Below are 17,791 nucleotides of genomic sequence, written 5' to 3'. Positions count from 1 at the left end.
AGAGTCGGACGAAGATATTATATACTGTATTATATATTGTGTTAATATGTATAGATTGTATTTTTTAATAATATTTATTAAAAATAGTAATATTCAGAAATAAATTGAGTGAATAAATTAAATATTTCTATAATTAGATATATATAATCAATATCACTGATTATTAAAATATAAATATTTTTTAATTTTCATATGAATAAATCATGAATACTTTTCTTCTAAATGAAAAAATATTATTAATATTTTTAATAATTTAAATAAAATATTTTATATACAAAATAAATATTAATTATAAGAGTAGTATTTTTGTAAAAGAAAATAGTAGGGTATGTTTATTTTGTATTTTGACTTTTATTTATGTAAAATATAATAAATTGAATAGATAATATAGAAATAAAAAGTATGTAATATATTAATTTTTTTTTTTGAAAAATATATTAAAATTTATGTTAAAAGAACAAAATTATAGTAGTAAAATAAATAAACACAGATAATTCAACTATTATAGACACCGTGCTACTATTAAACTGTACGTTGTTCAAATTAACAATAATTTTCAAAATTCAAAATCATTAAGCAGTAATAAGTCACGAAAATTATTAAAAGCAAATCATCGATTGATTTATTTTTAATATTTTATTATTTTTTGGGTATGCCGTCTCGTCACAGAGTCCCTCTCCCAATTCGAAATTTCACCAAAATTAAAATAAAATAAAATAAAAACAAAAATTAAAAGCAATTCCCTTCTGCCTGCCCCAACACCCTCCTCTTCCGCGCACGTTAGCACTTCCGCCACCTCCCCGCCGTAGCCGGCCAATTGCCCGACGTCGTTGGGGATCCAGTTTCGATCTTCCTTCCAATTTCGGAGTGCACACATACAGAGCTGAGCGAATTACGTTTAACTCTTAGATTGGGGGTTTTTGGATTGAAGAGGGAATTTTAGGATGAGCAGGAGGGTTTGACGATGGCGAGGCTGCTGGGATTGACGCGTGCCTTCGGCGAGTGGGCTGAGACACCTCGCGAGGTGACGCGGACGATTCCGACCAGTGAAAGCATCGGAGAGAACGGGTGGCTAATCAGGTTCTTTGACTCCGCGTTTTTCAGCGAATGGATCGCCGTCAGCTACCTCTACAAGCACGATCATCCTGGGGTTCGGGACTACTTGTGCAACCGTATGTATGCTCTTCCTCTCTCCGGCCTCGAGAACTACTTATTTCAAATTTGTTATATGTTAATTCACAAGCCCAGCCCCTCGCTCGATAAGTTTGTAATCGACATTTGCTCGAAATCTCTGAAAATTGCGCTCAAAGTGCATTGGTTTTTGATGGCGGAGCTGGAGGATGTTGATGATAATGAAGGAATTAGTAGGATTCAGGAGAAGTGTCAGGTTGCAGCAACTTTAATGGGGGAATGGCCGCCATTGGTTAAACCCCACTCACGCAGTAGTACTTTTATGTCATCTTTCTCCAGTAATAATGATAGTGGGAGTAGCAGTAGTCCAACTGGTAAGAGTCAGGTGCTAAACAGGTTGTTGTCTTCAAAGCAGAAGCTGTTATCAATGACATCCTCGCCTCCAAACAGTGTGTCAGTTCCCCGATCTTTATCAATTTCGTCCTCCCCAGGGAGCTCAAATGTACAGGATGATGGTGGTAAGGTTGTGGGATCACCAGAGGACAGTAATAAGATCTTTAAGAAGTTCATCCCGGGGCCGAAGATGAGAGATGCTCTTTCGTTTAGGAAATCTATGGACAAGGAAGATGATGAGCCTGAGAAGGAAGGGGGATTCTTTAAGAAGCTGTTAAGGGATAGTCGTGATGAGGATGCAAAGAAGGCGGTGGATAGGAACAGGGAGACCGTTGAAGAATCTGAAAAGGATGGTGGGTTTCTGAAGAGATTGTTGAGGGACAGTCGAGATGAGGATGTGAGGAAGTCAGTGGGTAAGGATAGAGAGAATGATGACGAGCCGGAGAAAGATGGTGGATTTTTCAAGAGGTTATTGCGGGATAGTCGGGATGAGGATGTGAAGAAGTCATTGGGTAAAGATAAAAAGAATGGCGAGGAGTTTGAGAAGGATAGTGGATTTTTTAAGAGGTTGCTGAGGGATAAGGATGAGGATGTGGGGAAGTCATTGGGCAAAGATAAAGAGATTGATGAGGAGCCTGAGAAGGATGTTGGGTTTTTCAAAAGGTTATTGAGGGATAGTCGAGATGATGATACAAAGAAGTCAGTGGATAAACATAAAGCTCAGGAGGAACAAGAGAAAGATGGTGGGTTTCTCAAGAGGTTATTAAGTAGCAGTCGAGATGATGATATGAAGCAAGCTGTCCATAAGAATGAGGAGGAATTGGAGAAAGATGGTTTCTTTCGAAGGTTATTGAGCAACAAAGATGAGGAAGAAGAAGCTAGCTCCAGTACAGATGGGTTTTTTAAGCGGCTGTTTCGTGATAGTAAAAATGAGCAAGAGGTGAAATTGTTATCTAAAGCCATGGAAGATGAAGAAAAGGAAGGGTTTTTCAAGAAGCTCTTCAAGGATAAATTTGAGGACAAGAAGGATGGTTCTGAAAAAAATGATGATCCAGAAAGAGTTGCAAGGAGGTCAGAAAATGATGATAGAGAAGGGTTCATCAAAAAGTTTTTTAAGGAAATGTTTGATGACAAAAAAGATTTGATTGAACATAATGATGAGGAGAGGATGAACCACGCAAATGGGGAAGATGAAGACTCTTCAGAATTTTTGTTGTTTCGTAGATTATTCCGTGTTCATCCAGAAGATTCCAAAATTTCAATGGCCAGTGACCACACCTCTGATACCAATGTTCTGGAAAGCAGTCCTGGAACAGAGAATTTTTTTCAGAAGCTGTTCAAGGATCGTGACCGCTCAGTTGAGGATTCGGAGCTCTATGGCCACAAAAAGAGCAACCTGGTCAGTTCCTTGCTTTTCGTGCTTATGGTGTTTGTGAGTTTGCCTACTGTACTTTTTGTCCCTTGCTTGGATTTTTAATTCCTTTTCAACTCACATTTTGTTGTTATTTTTCCATTTGTTGCCTCTGTATTTCTTGTTTTTTGGGTGTTTTTGGTATAACAAATTTATGTTTCCATTTATACTATTTTGCTTAAATTCTATCTAACAGCATAACCAAATGGTCTTATATTTAGATATCTTAAATTCTTAATATTAAATACTTAAACTTTTATATTCTATTGAAATTATTCTTTTTGTTTTATTGTATAAACATGCGGGTGTTTCTTTTCAGTTTCTATACAATGTTTTTACTATTTGGATTCCACATTCACCGAAAAAAATACATTTTTTCCACGCACAAAACATTACCTCAAATATTATATAAATAAAAAAAAATCCAAACCTCCAAACCCAATCCAAGCTGAAAAGAAACGCACCCTGTGAGTTTTTAATTAATTGAATTGCACCTTGCTTTAATCTGGTGCACAGTGTATTTATATAGAGTTTTTTTCAGTGATGTTTGTAATTCACCAGCTATAAACTTATATTGTGCATGACCAATTGATAAGTAAACAATTTATCGATTTAATCTAGTTTGGATCATCATAATTCATTGATAGTTTTCAGTCAGTGTTCTGCTTAAGGAGGAGGAATGGAGGCGGAGTGTGTTTTTATGGTCTAACTATTTATTCTATTGAGTGCAATATGTATATTGTTGAAGTGTTCATTTATGAAGCTATAGCCCTTATGGTTTGTACTGTCACAAATGTTTTGAGAAGGGAAGGGGCAGTGTGGGTTGATTTGGGGCTTGAAGAAATATTGGATGTAATGAAGATAAAGAGGGAAAGAATGTACATATACAAAAGGAAATGACTTTTCATTGTTTATGCTAGGTAGCTAAGTCATAGCAATTGTATATATCTTATCTCGTGAGAAATTGTTTGTCCACTTCTATATCACATTCCAAGACTTATTGGTAATAGTTTGTGATAGTGGTTTAATTCATTGAGTTAGACCCTTTTGGATGGGATGGGTGGTCGCTTGAAATTTTTCTTTGTAACTTTTAGTCTAAATTCAAATGGCATAAGAAGTGGAAGGGCCTTGTAATGGTGAATGGTGAATGGTGAACTCATCATCTTTATTAGCTGTTTGATGATCTATTACCCTCTGTTCTACTTTTGTTTTTGTTATGATTTTCCTTAGTTTAAGTTTTTGTTGTTGACATTTCCTATCAAATTATATTATGAAATTCTTGTTGAAAGTTTCCATCTAAGCAAGCAATCACTATACCCTTCTCTTGCAGATATTTACTGGCTCGTTGAAACAGCAACACAAAAAGCAAAATGATAAGCCGCCTCTTCCTGATAATGCATCACATTACAGAAAGGGGGCTTATCATGAATCTTTGGATTTCGTTCAAGCTTTATGTGAGACATCTTATGGCCTCGTTGATGTATTTCCCGTTGAAGATCGTAAAACTGCCCTTCGCGAGGTCCTAATTACTTGTTATAATAATCCCTCTCGCACCAAAATATTTGTGTTGCATACATTATGGCTATACTGATGTTCTGGTTTTTTGCGTTTCAGTCACTTGTAGATATCAATGTGCGGATAGATGATGCTCAAAGCAGTGGAGGTAAATATAATTTGACATTGGCTATCTTTATTGATTATATGATATCCTCGAACTTATTTTATGGTTGTATCTTGGAGCTTGTGTATTATTGCTGTGCTGTTTTGTTTTTGTTTACTTGCATGGAATATTTTCTAATTATATCTACTCAACATTTATTTGGAATTCTAGAGATTCTCTATTTACTTTTTCCTGTAGCCTTTATATATTCAGATAAGAGTGATTTCTAATAGGTAATTGAGAAACCATATTTGGAAGTAGTTGTGTCTGCTGGTTTTATCCTTGTAGCATATCAGACTCAAAGTTTGGGAAAAAATATCTTATGGTTCAACCAAGGAGCAACTATGTTCTCCAGAGATTTTTATGGTAATTTTGAGATGCCATCGATAGGGTTGCTTTATGTACTCCTAATGCAAACCTGTATTTTGCATCGATGGGTTATGTTATTCATTATATGGCATGCTATGCATACTTTGGGTCTTGATAATCTGTGGAGGGATTCCATGTGCCTCTTTCACTTGAAAGAGGGCTAGTTACATGGTTGATTTGGAGAAAGAATTGCTACTTGTCCAATGTTCTGTGGGCCTTACAATTCCTGAGAATCATTTAATGTTGAAATTTGAATATGTTTTGATGTTTTGGTGAGAGCTCATTTTCTGAATCTCATGCAATAGTAAATATTTTGTAGATTAATGGTATTGCTACAATGATATCTAACTTCCTTTTGAAATACATTTATTAATTATTAAATCTCTCATTTGCATGAAGTAAGGTTTTTTATTCTCATATTGTAGGAATTTGTTTTCCAATGGGAAAGGGTATGTGTCGTGTGGTTCACATACCTGAAGATGAAGCTGTTCTCTTAAACTCCAGAGAAAAAGCTCCTTATCTGATCTGTGTTGAAGTGTTGAAGAGTGAAGCTCCAAGGTACTTGTGTTAACAATAATAATAACTTGGTAAATTTGTCATAATTCGTTGGACAGAGGCAGTGATTGATATTCTTTGCCTATGACTATTTAATAGTAATTCAAAGGATTCATCCAGTATACAAAAGCTTTCCAAAGGTGGAATTCCATTGGCAAATGGTGATGCCCTTTTACCAAAGCCTCCACAATGGGCTTGTCCTTTGGGAACAGGGCAGGATATGTACCACAACAGTTATGATAGGATGTCAAGGTCTACATCTGAAGCTATCGACCAAGCAATGTCTCAATCATGGGAGGCCAATGTGAAATTTGTTCATGTTGAATTATGTGTGGAAAAGCAATCGGAATATACCAATCAGTATTTCAAATCTCAACCTGTTTCTACTAATCATTCACATCATGGAGAGGGTGGTTGTGCATGTCAATTGAAGGGAGGCTGTGATTTGGAATGGGTGAGAGTTGTCTTGTCAGCTGAACCAGGGATTAGCATGGATGACGTGGTGGACCGAGATCCACCTCGGAGGAAAGAACATCGGCGAGTCCCAAGTACTGTAGCTATTGCGGAAGTCAAGGTAATCTTATCATGTGAATCTCTACTTGGATTTCTTTTTTTTTTTTCTTTGGGGGGGGGGGGGGGGTGGTATGTGACTGGTCTTTGGCTTTCCTCTCATTTGGGCTCCACTAATTTCCCCATCAATAGGCTGCTGCTTTGAAAGGGGAAGCACCCCCAGGACTTCCTTTAAAAGGGGCTGGCCAGGACTCATCAGATGCTCAACCAAAGGTGAATAAAGAGACAAAATGAATTTTCTTTTCGTTCATATGATGCCATGGATTGTCATTTTTTGAATTCTCCAAGTTGAACAGGCTGCAAATGGGGGTCTTCCAAAATTTAGTGAGGCATTATCAGGTGAGCTTTGGGAGTTGAAAAAGGACAGAATTCGTAAATCCTCCTTATATGGGAAGTTACCTGGTTGGGACTTGAGATCTGTAAGTTGTGCTTGTAACTCTACTGTTCTATATAAGAGAAATTTCAGTTGTTTGGCACATAAATATATAGTTGGATACTTAGACCGTTGTTTCTGGAATTTTGTTTGGGGCTGTGCATCTTTGTTAATGTCTTCAAAGTAGAATCTTGTGGGTAAATAAAAACTTCTAAAACTGGAGTTTTAAGGGATGGACGAAGTGCTGCAGTTTCAGATGATTGGTTTACAAAGTTAGTTGATGTATGTAGCATATGGTACTTTAGTTGATATGAGACTGCAATTGAGATATGTTGATTCTGTTGGACTTAATGAACGATTCGAACTTGTTAATATTGCTCAGTATCACTCAGGCATTGGTAAATATTTCAATAATAATTGATTCTATTTTGGCAAAGTTATATGATCTTGTTGAGGCACTGATAGTAGTTGAATGGGTTGAATGGCTTCTATTATGTTAATACTTAAATTGACATATGGGTTTTTCTTTTTCTGTTTTGTTTTTCCTCAAGGTTTTGACTTTAAATAGTTGTTGAATGTGAGGTTTTAAATGGAAAATGGGTGTTTGATACGATGTTTTGAAGGGAATCATGAGATTGAATAGTAAAAAGCAGGTAGAAAAAACATAAGTAAACATATTCATAATATTTATGGAACTACTACGGGTGTGTTTGTTTGGGGGTTTGGATTTTGAGTTGGGATTTGAATAGTAAAAATTTTGAATTTGAATAGTTGTATGATGTGATATAAATAGGTGTTGATGTGATATTTTGAATGTAAAATTGATTTTTAGTATAATATAAAAAATAAAAAATAGGTGTTTGATTTGATGTTTTTGGGGGGAAAAAAATGAGATGAATAGTGTAAATCCAATCCAATCCCCCAAACAAACACACCCTACATAAATAAGAAGGATGCTGAGTCTCTTTGGAATTCATGGTTCAGTAAAAACTCCAGAGTGCCTGCGAAAATAATTGCACATAATAGAAGCAAATTAGATATCGTTATTCACCTGCAACCCTAGTGTACAATGGTATTGGGCATGATGCATCTTGAACTGGTTTTGACCCTCTTAGAGGAATGATTCCATGTAGCTTCCCCATGCATTCCAACTGAAAGCTAAAATAGGTTGTGTGTATGCGCGGGACTTGTTTTCTGGATGTTCTAAATTAGTATTATTGATTTACTGTTGCTGCATTTAAATCATAACTGTTCCTGTAAGTATGTGATGCCAAATGTAATTGGGGTCTTTATATTTGTATAACAATGATATGATATTTATAAAATGTAATCAGGTGAGGTGGGGTAACAAAATGGAAGGACATGGTCAAGAATGAGAGAATAGAGAAACAAGCTTAAAACGTGTGTTTGTGTGTGTATTTTATATGTCTTGGATTATCAATTAGGTATAGTTATCATGTAATTTGCTTTGAGTGGTCTAATTCATCAGATATGTAATGGAGACTATCCTGCAAAGAATTTGACATCCTAACTTGCAGAAGCCTTCTTGCTCCGTGTAGATATTGTTTGATCCTTGGATGCATAATAATTGCATGAATACATGTTGTGATTATTAAGTTCACATACTCATGTTTGACATATAGCTGTGCTTTACCAACCATTTCTTTTTGGCTCCTGCATTGGCTAAATTATTTGGTTCTTGTGATATATAGGCAATTGTGAAGAGCGGGGACGACTGTAGGCAGGAGCACCTTGCTGTGCAACTAATATCACACTTTTATGGTAGGTGCCTCTTAGAACTTTGGGTCCACATTGCTTTGGAGCTTTTTTATCTGTAATAGATTAATGTTTTGCATGCTTCATTTGTTATTTGCTTTCTTTCTTCTTTTTTTGAAATATATCTATATATATATCTTGCTCCTTTAGTACCATTTCCTTACCTTAAACATCAACTCCTTGACAAAAATGTGCTTGAGAAGGAAATGAGGCAGAAGTATGTGTTCCATACAATTATTTCTATGATAGTCCTGCAAGGTAAAGTGTAATTTAAAATTTCTTTGTGAATGGAAATTGTTTCTCAGAAGACAAGAAACAATTTCCTTCTGTCCGAACCTAAACACACTGATACAGCAGGAAAATAAAGTGTGATCCTGAATCTGTACATATGCAATTATGTAAAACTGGAATTTTTTATGGTATTTAACATTTAGTTGTGTTACCGACTTTATTTCCAGCATATAAATTATTATTATTATTTATTCATATTATTCTTTCATGTATGTTTGTTAAATAGTAACAATAAAGCATATGTTGACCACATATTACTGGTGGAAAATGTAGCTGAACTGTATGATAATTATGTCTCTTGGAGTAAGGACAGATTGTCTGATTTGTTAATGTAATCAAGTTTCAAGTAGTGTTCTGATGATGAGAGATGTATGCACAACAGCATTTGTACATCTCACGTTCCAAAATCATGAGGCTACCAACTGTAGTTGATACTCTAGCTTTTCCTTTTTAAATATTTTGCAGTTTTCTTTGTTAGTGCACTCAATGATCATGGATTCATGGTAGACTGTAATATTGTTGCATGTATTATCCTTATTCATCTGAGAAACATTTTAATTGTTCTTTTCTACCAATTCCAAAATGCTAGATATATTCCAGGAAGCTGGACTCCCGTTGTGGCTGCGTCCTTATGAAGTATTAGTTACTTCCTCTTATACAGCTCTTATTGAAACTATTCCAGACACGGTAATTATAATGGTTTACTAGAAAAGTTAAATATCCTGGAATCAAATTTTCATATGCAGACAATACTAATCTGTTCAAATATTTATTTCCAGGCATCAATTCATTCTATCAAAAGTAGATTTCCAAATATTTCAAGTTTACGTGACTTTTTTGTTGCTAAATATGGAGAAAATTCTCCCAGTTATAAGCTTGCACAGGTAAATGAGTTCCTTATGTTGAGAAGTCTAGTCATGTTCCATACCTCTTTTCTGCTTACTAAGTATGGTTTCTCTGTTTATCAAAGTTATTTATATTAAGACCCTCTTTTTTGGGTTTTGATATTGTTATATATTTGCACTTAATTGTACACCTCATGACCTCATTTCGTTTTATCAATCACAATGAGTTAATACCTTTGGTGGAAAGTAGTAGACTGTTCCTCTCTTTAAAACTATTCCAATTCACCATATAATCTTTTTTACAGTTCTTGCCATGAATATTTAATATATAATCTGAAAATTTAGCTACGTCTTTTGCCCATGCTATTTGCTAATTTTATATTACAAGGAATAATATTGTTGCATTTCCAGTGGAGATTGATCCAAGTGAATCCAAAGGAATCGGCATATCTAATCCTACCAAATCAATATTTCAAATTATTTCTGTTCCAAGTGATAGTGTTGTCTGGTTTGGGCTGCAAAAACCTTGGTTATAAGGGTATCAATGGCAGTGGCCAGCGACGCCTAAAGACCCGCTTCACCCCAACAGTGCAACTCAAAATCTAGATCACTGTTTTAGTCAAATACTGACTCTGCATCTACCTAAGTAATGTTTCATGTCATATTCATTTATAACTTGTTGTTTTGTGCAATATTAATATTCAACAGTATAACGTTTTGAAGTATGAAAGTCACAAAAGCAAAACATAGTGATTTATGTAGGGTTTGTTTTTGCCTTTAATTCTCCACCTAGTCGCCTACCTGTGCCTTTGTTAAACCTAACAGTAAAAGATTTTGACCAGCTACTTTATGAATGAAGATGGCGTGTGAGCAGATGCCGTATGTGTCTTGTTGGCCCTTTTCTACTTATGATGGAAATATTTTAGCATAATAGTTCTTTGCAACAAGTGAGGTCCTTATTTGTGTCTCCAAGAATGTTGAGTTTCGCGCTCCCTACCCTTCTTGGCGGGACTGCACTTGTCACCCTTATATGGAGGATAATGATGCTGAGACTCCAAGAATGGTCCCAGTAGAAATACTCTAAATATCATAATGCTAATACTGATTACATTCCTTTTTTAAACTTTAAAATAAGTTCCAGATATATTGAATTATTGATATTGATTTGTCTTTCTGAACTTGCTGCATTATTATTTTTTGTAGAGGAATTTTGTCGAAAGCATGGCTGGTTACTCTCTAGTTTGCTACCTTTTACAGGTGAACCATCTTTCTATCTCGATGCAAACTCAATGTCTTTGCTACTTTTTTACCAACAGTCTTATCATTATGAATGCTAACAAATTTTTAAGAATTGATGCTTGGATGATGCCATTGTTGATTGCCACTTATTCTGTCATTTTTGGGGGCCATATTTGCATGTTTCAAAACATTTAAAACTTACAGGTGAAGAGGATTATATCAATTTCATGAATACTGTGTTGTTCAACTTTCTTAATTTGCAGAGTATCTTTAACCTCTGGGCCTACAAATGGCTACGCGTGGGCCATTGGCTCAAGCTTGTTGGATGTATTGTTGGAATTGATGTTGTTTTTTACATTTTAATTTACTGTTTCATTTTCCTTTCATGAAACTTTTATTGATAGGTAAAAGATAGACACAATGGAAACTTGTTATTGGATGAAGAGGGCCATATTATACACATCGACTTTGGTTTCATGCTTTCTAATTCACCTGGAGGTGTAAATTTTGAAAGTGCACCTTTTAAATTGACCCGTGAACTTCTTGAGGTGAGTTTGTTTTTCCACGTTCAGAGGGAATCAAAATTTGTTTCATGAGTTTATGTGTCGCTTTGATTAACATATTTAGGTCCTTTACCAAATAAGTTTAGAGTCTGGGTAATGAAATATGTATAAACAAGTAGGATATTGATCTGTGCTAGGTGATGGACTCTGATGCTGAGGGAATTCCAAGTGAATTTTTTGATTATTTTAAGGTAATGAAATTGTCTCTTGGCTCCCAATACTTGATTTCCATGGTAATGCTTTATGTTTCCGTGGTTCATTATAATCTACTACCCTTTTTTCCAGGTGTTGTGTATTCAAGGTTTCCTCACCTGTCGGAAACATGCTGAACGCATAATTCTTCTTGTTGAGATGTTGCAGGTGAGATTAGTTTGTCTATTTTAAAAAAGTTGATTTCTTTTAAGGAGTTAAATGAATGTGAAAAGACATCTTCCATCCACAAACTTTTTGGTAAGATGGTGATTTTACAAATTTTCTGTACACAGCTAAGAAATTTAGTTAATTTGATTGAGTACGTTGATCTTGTGAACTTCCACCTTTATACATGTTAGTCGATGATGTTCAATCAATGTGGGTTTATTTTTGGCTTCGCAGGCAATAGGTATCAATTATCATACTGATCAGTGGAAATAAATTTTTGTTTTGCCTTTGTTCGCTAGAATGTTTGACATTATAACTTGATTTATTGAATTTCCTTTATGGCAAATCTATAGCTTTATTATGTGTGCAATAAACAAACAAAATTTATCCAAATAGTGAGAATTGGTTCTGAACAGCAGTTAAGCTAAAAGTATTTCAAACACCATTTCCGGACATTCGACCACCAAACGTAAATTTGATGTTAGCAACTATTGTTGAGCAGATTGTCCAGCTCTTATTTACTCTTGTTTAACAATATCTAAATAGACCCTCGAAAAGTTCTCGTGTACGTATGGAAAATATTAAAATGACTGGCATAGAACTTTCTATAGACAGGAAGTTCATTCCGTTGTGGTATCTTAATGTATATGTTAAATTTGATGCTGCCTGTAAATAAAACCAGTTCTTCTTCTCGTTGCTGCACATCCAGAAAAATATAGTGAAGTACGAGCCTAACTGTTGGTGTTGCTCAATCTGACCCGACTGCTATTTTTTCTTTTCAGGATTCCGATTTTCCTTGTTTCAAGGGAGGTCCACGAACAATACAGAACTTGAGGAAACGGTTTCATCTTAGTTTGCCAGAAGAGGTTCGATTTTCATCCAATTTTACTTTTACAAATTCGCACCTTACTCTACTCCCATTCACAGTAGCTGTTCCTCTCTAGCAGCAATGCGTCTCCTTGGTACTTTCGCTGATCAGCAGCAGCTTGGATGCATGGCGAACACGACAATACGACTACTACCAGCGAGTCTTGAACGGGATTCTCTAAACACACGCCACATCATTTTTCCATCCATAGTGTTCTATATAGTTGACTTGGAGATACCCCGCGAATGCTTCCTGAGGATACAAGATTCTGATCATCATTAGTGATGAATTTCATCATCCCTGTTCAAGTCACTGCACGAGTTCCGGCAGAGATCTCTGTAGAGGGCTAACAGGCTTTAAGGTACATTTTACGAAGAGTTCTTGATTTCTGTATTCAAAAGGTGTATAGTCCGTTTGGAGAAAGATATTGAGCCGACTGGTCGGGAGGTGTCCTTGTACGAATCCCTTTTCAGTGGGAACACACTGTACAGAGTGATCGACTAAATGAATTCAACACCGGCTTCAGCCTAAAATCATTTTTGAGTCGGGTGCTACACCGATAACCATGTAGCCGAGAACTCGAACTCGACCTCGAGTGTGTGTGTGTGCGTGTGGATGCATTCTTGTTAGACTAAGTGTGCGAATTTTTTCTCTTCTCCATTTTGGTTCCATCTTATTAAGGGTTTCGATTCTTTTATGTGCAATGCTTTTGCAGCATAATGTTTGTTCTGCTTGTTGTATTGTGTATAAATTTGGTCTTGTCTGAATGAGAATATGTGAAGCTTTTTGTGCTTTCATACATTTCTATGCTCTGTTCTTTAATTCTCTTGTGTTGGCTTTATTGTTATGTTCATTTTTAGTTTATTTATTTTTCTTTCTTCAATGATTATTAGGTAGAACTGGATTTAAATTCCTATTTGCCAAAAATTATTTATATTTAATCCCTATTTGATAAAACTTGGGCTGCACTCCCTCATTTTTTATATTATTTATTTTTTCATCCCTTTTCACCCTCCTTCCCCACCCAACGAAAAAGAAACCTCTACAATTATTTTTCGATCGCAAAATCCACGAAGAAACACCAGCAACTACAAAATTGAACCGGTCCGTGTTGGTCGCTCACACTCTTTTGATCTTCATCACTTATTCATTCACCGGTTGTCGATCTCGAACACCCATTGCTCCACGCTCAAATCGACAAACTTCAATTTTTTTTTTAAGTTAGTAACTATATATCGATTAGGGGTAATATCAGGGTATTTTGTGGAAAATTATAATGCCCTACTCGATGATGCTTACTCACATTTAATAAACTTTCAAACATATCCATCTGTAAATATATTCAAAATCTATTTGTGAATATTTGGTTTTTCAAGCGATTGTTCTGCTGAGAAGATGTTTGACGAAATGCCTGAACGAGATACAATAACACGGAACGCTATGATCTCCAGGCTTGCAACAAATGTTGCAGGAAAAAAAGGATGTCAATTTATTTTCGAGGATGGAGGACTCGGGAATTCATCTCGATCAGGTGACGTTTACTTTTTCTCTCGTGGCATGTGTTTATTTGGATATGACGATTAAATGATTGGATTTGGTGAGGACTTTGCGAAATGTGTATGGCGTCATGCCCAGGATCGAGCATTTTGGATGCATTGTCAATTTTTTTAAGCCGAGTGGGGCTTGTCGGATAGGGAAAAAAATTGATTCAAATGATGCCATTGAGATCGGAGAAGGCGGCGAGTTGGAGGGCATTGATGAGCAGGTGTTGTGGCGACATGGAGGTGGTGGTGGAGCGGGTGTTGTGACATTGGAACGGAATAATGAGATGTATGTATTATCTTCCTAATGTTTATGCAGCGGTGGGGAGACACAGCTGGGCGCAGAGGGATTGAAAGGCGATGAGTTGGCAGAATGTTGAGAAGACATCGAGATGTAGCTCGACGGAGTTATTCATGATATTGTTTCAAAGGAGAAGACATATTGTAATATGAATCGAAAAAATGATGCTATGACTCGCAGCAAATAAAATAGTCACGAAAATGTAGACGTTGTGGTCATCTCGGGCATGACAAAAGAAATTGTAAAGCTGCGGTACCGTAGGCCTTTTGAAGTGTAATTTTTGTTTTTGTTCTAAATGCCCTTTTTGGTGTGTAATTACATTTGATATAATTGATAAAAATGTAATGCAGAAGGTAAATATACAATAGCAAGAATATAACTGTTGTTGTAATTTGGATATTCTGATGGTATATGAACATGAACAACGGGTATGTGACAGTTCTCCTTTATGTATGATAATTCAATGACACAAGGTTTCAAATAAATGAATAGAGACACACGAATTATCTGGATGAGTATTTAGTTGATCTATCGAAGCACATCTGGTGGTAGCGTATTACTGTCCCAACAATATCAATGTGGTCTTGATAATTAATAATCGCAGTGACATAAAGTACACGAACATACTGTGTTAATCATATCACATCCGTTAGAAACATACAAATGAGGATTAAGTCTTAATCTGTTTCGGAATCTATGAAGGTTATATGCTAAATCCTTACAGGCATTAAATGGAGCCATGAAGGTACACAATTCGAAAACCTTGCCATAAGATTACGTTGTTCAGTTACACGTTAGACTACAGAATGTACACAATTATTAGGATTTTGTACACTATGCGAGTTTAGGGGTATGGAAGGCCCGCTCTGGAGCATTTTCCTATCTAGTTGAGTCATGCGCTATACAAGTATGTTCTTCACTATATGTTGTTGTGTATGAAACAATGTGGATTAATCGTAATAAGTCTAATGAATTTCAATTTATGACATCAGTCATTTATACTAACAACCAACATAATTTAATTTACTTACTCATGACTTGTTTAGTCATTTACAAGTGAATGTTGGAATATTATCATACAAATTAACTAATTATTTATGATTTGCTTAACTATTAATAGTAAATATGTATTGTTTATCTTTCCATACACTTTGGGGTGTTACGAGAAATACTACCATGGTTGAATTCATTCATGGTTACTGTCATTTAGTGAATATTTTAAGCAAAAATGCATGTTCTCCAGCTATAGGTTACCAGAGCATATGTAATCGTAACTGAAGTATATTTGATTGTTATTGTAGGTACGTAATATCTTATATAGGGTATCTACATTTATGATTCTGGTATGTAACCATGTGAGCCGAGTATAAACCTCGATATAAGAGATATAAATAATGATTTCATAGGCGTTAGATTTGTAGTACCAGGTATCTTCAAATGTAGTTTATTTTAGTCAATCTCATGCAGAGGGTCCAATGCGCGAACTCGGTGAGAGTACTTCCTCTCTCTACCTTTGTAGACCAAATATTATATTGTGTGTTACGGTGTGTATTACTGGGTAATAGGTCTTAATAACCAATCAATCCATGGGAACAGTGGTATATGAGTAACAATCAACATAACTTACCCTAGTAACTCATTACTTGTTTAACAATCTATAGTAAATATGTGTTGATTACCGTTTCATACACTTTGGGCATTCATTTAAAGTATGGAGGTACACAATTACCCACCTATGTCATAATGTTATATTTTTTATTTACATGAAAGCAGAGCCCGGGTACATAATTTGATAAGAATTGGTACATTAAAATCAATAGGGGGTACATCGGAGCCATGCTGAAGTACTTACCAGCTCAACCAAGTTATACTTCTTTGAAATGTTTCTGGCTAATTGATATTGAGTTTATAAGTGTGCAGTAGTTTGGATTATTATGTCATGGGTCAAAATATTTTAGACAAGATGTGTTTGTCCTATTACGCCAAAAACACTTGAAGTCCTAATAGTAGATTACGACTAGCGTGTTCACTTGAATATTGTTGTGTGTGCTACGATGTAGATTACTATGTAATGAGTCTAAAGATTTTCAATTTGTGACATAAATTATATATTCTAACAACTAATATAATTTAATTTAGTCATTTATAACTTGTTTAGCCATCTACAAGTGGAGGTTAGAGTATAATTTTACATATATCATACAATATAATTAAGTCATTTTTTACTTGTTTAGTCATCTATAGTAAATATACTGTTTATCTCTTTATATAATTCAGAGTGTTATGGAAATACTATTACAATGAATTCATCCCTGATTACCGACAATAAGTGAATATTTTGAACCGAAAATGGTTGGTTACCTAAGCACAAGTTACCAGGGTATATATACCCGATATTGAAGCATGTGATACCAACTTTATCGTTACGTAAGATCTGCGCTAGGGCATATCGGTATTTGATGCAGGTATGTTAGTATGTGCTCCGGGTACAAACACCGACATTTAAGGTATAAATAATGGTTGCTTAGGTATTATCTGTGTAGTAGCAAGTATCCATGAATGTGTTTGATTGTAGTTGATCCTCTTATGGAAGGGTCAATTCACGAACTCGGTGTGAGTACTTCTTCTCCCAACCCCGATGGAAAAACTTGGGCATAGTACGTTTACATTCGACAGCACATGCCCACACTTTTCAATGGCAAAACAATAAAGCATGTACAAGTAACAACCAACATAGTTTAACTAAGTCCTTTATGACTTGTTCAGTCATCTACGGTAAATATGTATTGTTTATCCATTACGTAGATTTCTGGGATTCACGAGAATACTATAATGATACATTCATCCCTGATTACCGACAATAATTGAATGTTTCAAACAAAGAACGGTCGGTTTCTGAAACACAAGTTACCAGGGCATATATACTTGGTGGAAAGGTTTGGACATGATACATTTAAATTCAACAGCTTATGCCATATTTTTCAATAGCGTGATTACAAAGCATGTAACGTTATTCAATGGGTGTAATATAATTACTTTATGCGTCAATAGGATATAACCGGTTGGATCTGCTGGTATATTTTATTGTAGTAAGTGGTATGTAACTCTATTACACAAGTATATAATGAAATAGTAGAGGTTTGTAAATATATTCTGCAGGTATATTAATAATGTACTGAGGTATTTGATGATGCAACTTTGTAAGAACGAATGATAAATATAATATCATGTTATTTTTCATGTTATTAAATATAATATTAAGCATGGAACCCGTTGTTGTTGCTAAGTACAACCATTACCTATATAGCACAACTAAACATCAAATTTCCACATCTCACACAACTACATTGCTATTATAAAGTTATATACGTTAATATTACATGTATATATGTATTTTGCAAGCATGTTGGTAATGGAATGAGCTATCTCATGATGCTAACATGTGGGAACAAATGGTAAAAATAATATCATGTTGTTTCCATAATGTCAGCTCCGATGTTGAATGACGTGGGCTCCGGGCTAAAGTTATTAATCAAGGCAAGCAG

At 35.4% G+C, this 17,791-nt stretch overlaps 1 protein-coding gene across 2 annotated transcripts; it reads left to right on the top strand.

Moving 5' to 3' along the window:
- Positions 1 to 708: 708 nt before the first annotated feature.
- Positions 709 to 13,203, top strand: LOC127258148 (phosphatidylinositol 4-kinase beta 1-like). 2 transcript variants are annotated; one of them, XM_051284854.1, is made up of 16 exons: positions 709 to 2,923; positions 4,266 to 4,454; positions 4,550 to 4,598; positions 5,390 to 5,522; positions 5,619 to 6,093; positions 6,222 to 6,302; positions 6,386 to 6,508; positions 8,175 to 8,244; positions 9,119 to 9,216; positions 9,309 to 9,413; positions 10,578 to 10,631; positions 11,018 to 11,161; positions 11,314 to 11,367; positions 11,462 to 11,536; positions 12,319 to 12,402; positions 12,484 to 13,203. In XM_051284854.1, the coding sequence occupies exons 1-16, from the start codon at positions 965 to 967 to the stop codon at positions 12,583 to 12,585; spliced, it is 3,795 nt and encodes a 1,264-aa protein (XP_051140811.1). In that variant the 5' UTR covers positions 709 to 964; the 3' UTR covers positions 12,586 to 13,203. The 2 variants fall into 2 exon arrangements, with proteins under 2 accessions (XP_051140811.1, XP_051140812.1); XM_051284855.1 differs by lacking the exon at positions 9,309 to 9,413.
- The last annotated feature ends 4,588 nt before the right edge of the window (positions 13,204 to 17,791 follow it).

This window comes from Andrographis paniculata, unplaced genomic scaffold (assembly GCF_009805555.1).
Source record: "Andrographis paniculata isolate CXL003 unplaced genomic scaffold, ASM980555v1 Contig59END, whole genome shotgun sequence".
Taxonomy (NCBI): Eukaryota; Viridiplantae; Streptophyta; class Magnoliopsida; order Lamiales; family Acanthaceae; genus Andrographis; species Andrographis paniculata.
This window is presented reverse-complemented; position numbering and strand designations above follow the sequence as displayed.

Excerpts from the sequence above, each read along its gene's own strand:
- LOC127258148 (XM_051284854.1), top strand. The coding sequence starts at position 965 with ATGGCGAGGCTGCTGGGATTGACGCGTGCCTTCGGCGAGTGGGCTGAG. Across the intron at positions 4,599-5,389 it reads TGATGCTCAAAGCAGTGGAG|GAATTTGTTTTCCAATGGGA; the intron begins GTAAATATAATT and ends CTCATATTGTAG. Across the intron at positions 8,245-9,118 it reads ACTAATATCACACTTTTATG|ATATATTCCAGGAAGCTGGA; the intron begins GTAGGTGCCTCT and ends CCAAAATGCTAG.